The sequence below is a fragment of the Canis lupus genome, chromosome 14 (genome assembly GCF_003254725.2).
Source record: "Canis lupus dingo isolate Sandy chromosome 14, ASM325472v2, whole genome shotgun sequence".
In the NCBI taxonomy this organism is placed as follows: Eukaryota; Metazoa; Chordata; class Mammalia; order Carnivora; family Canidae; genus Canis; species Canis lupus.
The window spans coordinates 5,345,326-5,351,325 of record NC_064256.1 but is presented as its reverse complement, the minus strand read 5'-3'; the positions used below and the strand labels follow the sequence as shown (position 1 = coordinate 5,351,325).

The 6,000-nt window shown below is 52.7% G+C and overlaps 1 protein-coding gene across 1 annotated transcript in view; it reads right to left on the bottom strand.

Annotated features, from left to right (window-relative positions):
• Positions 1 to 486: 486 nt before the first annotated feature.
• The window catches only part of PODXL (podocalyxin like), a 49,803-nt gene continuing 44,289 nt past the window's right edge, over positions 487 to 6,000 (bottom strand). The window contains exons 6-8 of the mRNA XM_025471689.3: positions 5,913 to 5,974; positions 5,561 to 5,728; positions 487 to 4,595 (exon numbers count right to left, since the gene is read on the bottom strand). Coding sequence (XP_025327474.2) covers positions 4,398 to 4,595; positions 5,561 to 5,728; positions 5,913 to 5,974 — 428 coding nt within the window. The 3' untranslated portion in view covers positions 487 to 4,397. The remainder of the gene's footprint in view (positions 4,596 to 5,560; positions 5,729 to 5,912; positions 5,975 to 6,000) is intronic.

The window sequence follows — 6,000 nt, the reverse complement described above, 5'->3', positions numbered from 1 at the left end:
GAGGCGGCGGGCTCTCCGGGCCAGGAGGCCGAGCCTTTGCTGAGCAGTAACAGGCCCAGAACAGGACCTCTTTGTTTTTTTATATTTTTGTTTTGTCTCTACGCCCGCGTTTTCACACTTGACCAGGGCTCAAGGATCTTTAGTGGTGGGTGACTCATGATTGTACCTGAGCCACAAGGGGAGGGAAGGAAGAAGGTAGAACAGATAAAAGTGCGAGGGAGGACGATTCAGCAGTGATCACTACGACAGCCCAAGGCCACCTGGAGAACCATCGCCCGTCCAGAATCCCCTTCTTCCTCGCAGCTTCCCTCTTTCTCCTTGGCTCCCTGCACCGCCCACCCCCACCCCATCGTGTAAGAGTGTGTAAGAGCAGAGGGTGCCGCATTCATCCCTGCACCTCCTGTCCTCGGGCGCTTGGGCCTCGAGCCTCTGTGCACAAGTGAGGAACAGAAGCCAACTGGCCAATCAAGTTCAACAGGCCTTGAACCAGCTTACACAAAAGCACTTTAATTGACAGTATACAATTTTCCAAAATATAGTTTTGTAAGAAAATGGCAATAATTACATAGAGTCTTTACAAACAAGTTTTTCCATAAATTCCAGTGTACTTCAGACCCCTGTCCATGAAGACACATGCTTCCCCCAGTCTCCTGGGCAAACTGTTTAACATTCACTAATAACAGAAGAGACACACATCCAACTAGTAATCTCCTCGCTCCCACTCAAGTGTTGGGTTTTCACCAAACCTGAGCCGTCAGCTGGAAACAGTGATAAAAAAAAAAAAAAAAAAAAAAAAAAGCAATTGCTCTACTCTTGCCCCTCCCTGCCTTCCTGGAGCTTGTTCCCTTTGATCCTTAGTCCTGCTAGTAGAAGATCCGTATGTAAAAAAAGGGTCATTCAAAACTGTCCCTTGACAGGAAAGTATCATTCATGTGCGTCTTAGACCTGAACTCGGAGGAAGTGCAGAAGGCCAGTATGGTTCCTAGCATCGCCGTCAGGCTCGCCCCAGCCTTGCTGCAGGAAGAGATCTGAGAAGGGAATTCTGTCCTTTGTCTCATCCTGGCGCCTTAATTAGCAGTCCTTAATTTACTAATTCCTTCTGAGGCCCACAACACCTGTGTTGTAATCCTGTTTCTGTCACTAACCATGTGATTTTGGCCAAGCCACTCCATCTTTCTGGGCTTCAGTTTCTTTCTTTGTAAAGAACAAAACAAAGATAGGACTAGGTCTCTAAAAGCCTCCCTGGGACTAGTGTCAACCAGTGTACATGGACTCCAAGCCTTCCTGTGATCTGCTAAGACTTCGGGGCGGGGGGGGCGGTGAGGATCATGTTTAAAAATAAAAATGCCTGATCTATGTAAGACAGATACTTGTCATCGGCTTGTCTTGTATCTCATTTTTCATTAGAGGAAAAATAAAAGTCCTTTCTAGTGAATTAGACATTTACATTCCTGTTGAGAGAAAAAAAGCCACCTCAACTAACACCTGTTTTCCCAGTGTATATTCACTTAAAGCAGTGCAGGGTGGATTAACATGTGGCTGTTGTATTTACATCATTAAAAAGTATGTATATGTGTATCAGCTTGGACTTGTTTTTCAAAGTTTCTCCAGTATATCGTCAAAAAGGTTAAAGCTCAAGAAGTGGTTTAAATAAATTTTCTGCTAGCCTTCCTTATCAAGAGGGAAAGAAAGAACCTGGCATCGACTCCGTTAAACCCGTATTCTGTCCCTACGACGCAGAGACTATTTCTGTACCCCTTCCTAAGCACTGCCGCTTCCCTCCCCGTTCACAGAACAGCATGCTTTCCCTCTGGGTTTCCATCCAGTCACAGATTCGTGGCTTCTGGCCATTTATGCAGCTTAGGGAAACCAGTGTGCCACCGATGGAAAGTTCATGATATCCCTTTGGCACAACTTGTTTAAAGTCATGCTGAGTTGCTGATGTTCCTCTTCTTCTCAGCCCCAGGATCTGACTTACCAGACAGCATGTAGAACCCAGTGCAGATGTGGGGTGAAGATGACCTTTGCCGACACGTGGCCCTTGACACAGGTGTCTTAAGTGGCAAGAGCAAGGTATTCAATTCTGAAGTTGCCCTAAAAGGCTAGAGTAACCCAATCTGAAAATGCACCAAAATGAGCATCTGAAGCAGCTCAAAGCTTCCCAAGGTGCCCCTTGGACAGAGCCACAGTCATTCCTCTTGACCAAGTATAGTTGTTACTCTAGTCCTTGCCAGGCATCATCCCTCTGCCCAAGAGGCCGTGGGGCTGTAGCCTTCGATCAGTTTGTGGAGGCATACTTGCTGTCTCTGTCTAGAGGCTGGCTGGTAAAATGGGACCCAGAATCAGCCAAGGAGTAGTCACCCAGTGGCCTCTTCCACAGACGCCACAATAGAATCCCGCTGGGTGGAACGAACCCAATGTTGGGCAGGAAGGAAGCAAACAGATCCCTTCCCAGTTATAACAAGATTTCCTCTCTTTTTTTTTTTTTTCCTCCCAGACTAGCATTGTTCTCTCCCCTGCCAACCTTCAAATGCTAGACAATCAGGGCAAAGACTTTTGGATCCTTGTTAGTCTAGCATCTCTCTAGCTCTTGTGAAACTAGGATATCAAAGGCCAGAGGCTCTGAAGGAGGAATCGAGGCATGCAGGGAAGGGCATAGATCTTCCCCCAGCTAAGATCCTTTAAAAAATAATAACAAGCTGTTCTAAAGCAGGCTGCCTATTTCATCAGGACACAGCCCAGGCCTGCAGGTCCTGGGGTTCTGACCTCTTGCCCTGAAATTACAGTTTTCACTCTCCTAAGCAGTTCTGCCCATCTTCCGAGTTGGCGTCAGGAAATTTTACACCAGGAGCAAGAAAGACCGTGGGCAAAGGTGTATAAAATCTGGGATCTGGGCCTCCCAGAAAATCCAATTAAACCTCACTGTGTCCAGTCGTCGGGTGACTTCTGCATGGGAGCTAACTGCTAAGCTCCCTCCAAACCTCTTCACGGTCCTGTTTCCCTGAGATGCCACCAGAAACCGCAGAACTAGGCAGCCCTGCCACGAGTGCAGAGAAGGGGACATGGCAAGGCCCACTGCGTGCTGCTGGGAACTGCCCCCGCTCCCCGGCCTCCCAGGCTGCTCCTGTGCAACTTAAAATGCGTGGCACTTTCTAGGCCCTTCTCGCCCGATGGCACAGGAGAACCAGAAATCGGTGAGATTGGTTAACTGAAAAGTCTCCCAGCAACTGGAGCTTTGGCTTGTGGCAGTAGAGGGCTGGACTAAAAAAACAGTAACAAAACTCTCAGCAACTTGAAAAGTCCCTGAGTTTCCCATGGAACAGAGAGCAAAGCCTAGCCTTCCTAACTGTATCGATGGATTGTCAAGACACCTCTCTGTGGACTGGGCCCTGGGAAAGTGTGCCTGCAGCTACTGCTCTTTCTTGCTGGGTCTCAGGGGGATCCCCGAACTCGGGTCCCCACCTCACCGGCTGAGCGAGAACAACAAAATAGGAACACCTCGCCTTCATAGCGGCTGCAGATTTTGGTCCCCACAGGAGTGGGAAGCCAAAGGAGTCCCCGCGGAGCCTCTTCAAGGACTGCCCTGGGTGGTGGGCCAGGACCCATCCTGGGGTGAAGGGCGTCCCCTGTTTTTTTCACCTGCAGATGGATCCCAGAGGCAGACCTTGTTCACACTGGAGTCTTATGTGGGTTAAGTCTCAAGATCCCTAAGCAAATGCAAGGAAGCCAAAATCCAGAGCAAGGGGTTTGAGGCCATGACGAACTCAGTGAGTCCCAGGGACCCTGGAGGGGGGAACAAGCTCAAAGGAGACGGGGACACTGGCCGGCCAGGCTGGGGTAGGAGGAGATGGACAGCCAGGAGCCTGTCCTTGGATGGAATCAAATCCCACTGAGGCAGGATCTGGCCCATGCTGTCCCTTCCATCCCATCTGCTGTCCCGTCCGTCGACTGGTAGCTTCACCCCTGAGGGACGGCAGCAGTGGGGCGGGAGGGAGCTCCCCCGCAGGGGCCGCAGCTCTGCTTCCGTCCCGCCTCTGTCACTGAGGGGCTGGATGAGCAGGACCTGACGCCCCTCAGGCCTCAGTCACCTCGGGCGGGAGGTGAAGGGATTCTACTGATGACTGCGTGAGTGCTCTGCCTCTCGTCTTGCAGCAGCACGGAGCTCAGGCACTAGTGGGTTATTTTACAAGAGGAATCTAGACAGAATGGGATTTGTTCAGTGTGAAAAGGGAAAATTAAGGCCCTGTGGGGATTGGGAGGTGGGAACCTTCCAAGTCTGCTTCCCTCCTCCCGTCTTTCCCTCAACTGGGAAGGATTTTCCTCCCCTGTCCAAATGGCACTTGAGGTGGTTCAGTCCGGAGCGCTGTAGCATTGTCGGGGGCCACCTGAGGACCTGATTAGAGGTGCGTGTCCTCCTCCTCGTCCAGGTCATCCTTGGCCAGGTTGTCCAGAGGGACGATCCAGCTGTCCCCCAGCTCCCCATTAAGGTTGACCACCTTTTTCTCCTGCATCTCTGATGAGGTCTCCATCACTTCCAGTGTGGGATTGTCATGGTAACCATTCTCCACCGTCTGCAGCTCCTCTGTCAGCCGTTGCTAGGATAGGGAAGATGGCCCAAGAAAGGGTCATTTTGGAGGGCTTAAGGCCTTAAAATCACATGGGCACCCCACCCCTACAATCCAGGAACCCCGGTTTGGGTAGGGTATGCAATACATGCTCTTGGAGGCCCTTGTGGCTACTGGCCTACCTCTACTTTGAGACGAAGACTGCCCCAGCATCCTAGAATTCCCAACTCACTTGACTTTACCCTGTTGGCAAATCCATGAAGTCTGTGGAAACGGACTTTGTTTTCCAGAAACCTCCAGTCTCTTTCCTCTATCCCTCATCCCCCTCAAAACGTACTCTCCTGCCACCTGCCTCACCCTGCTGAACTGAAGAAAATGACTCTCATCAGGCCGGGTGAGCGAGGACCTCTCCAGGCCTAAGCAGTGTGGGTGCAGCAGGACACACCAGGAGAGGGTGCTTTCTCGAAGTCTTTATCTGACATGCAACCTGGGTCATGCAGTTGGGTCGCCCCAGAAGCTCTCAGCAAATATTCAGATCCAGAGATTCTGATTCAACCGGCATGTGAAGAGGCAGGTGTGGGAATTCTGCTAACTGTCCCCACGATGCACAGCCAGGGCTGAGAGCCACGGGTCTGGGTGGAATTCCCGGAAGACGGCTAAAAGGGCTACGCCGGGCCCCTTCGTTTCCGGGAATCCTCAGAGCGGCTCTGCAGGGTGGGGATTGGGTATCATCCCCACGCGTGTGGGGGGTGGGGCGCTCGGGGATTACGGGCGTGCTCAAGGTCAGACGGACACTAGGAGGCGAGGCCGGGGCTTATCCCGTCTTTCTGACCCAAAGGCCAGGATCTCCCCACCACCCATGGTACTTGGTAGCTCCTGTAAGGGACGCCTCTGCCTGTCAGAAGGGGTCCCTGGCCTTCCTGTAATGCGGGAGTGACGGGGTGAAGGCATCTGGAGGACTGGCCTGCCTCCCCGCTGGGGAGCCAAGTCCTCACCTGGTCCTTCCGCTGCGACAGGCGCTGGTGGCAGCAGCCGTAGAGGGCAGCCACGAGGAGCAGGAAGGATGCCATGCAGACAATGGTGATGATGAGGGGCATGCTGAAGCGGTCCTCCGTCTCCTCGGGTGGCCCCTGGTCCCCAAGCTTCATGTTACTGACTCCCACCTGCCAGAAGGGGGCAGAGACAGAACGCGGGTCGCCCCCACCCGGCTAGGAGCGCTTCTGCTTGGTGTTTGTGGGGGCCGTGCTGGCCCCTCTGGAGCCCCCCGGCTGCCGGCTGCTTGCCAGCTGGGAGCGTCCTCCGCCACGGAGACCTCAGACCCCCAGCGCCCGGGAGGAACCCGCTCACCTCTTTGAGCTCGTCCCATTTGTCTTTGAGCAACTCGTACACGTCCCTGGGCAAGAGGTTCGCTGTGGGGAGCAGAGATGTTGCTAGT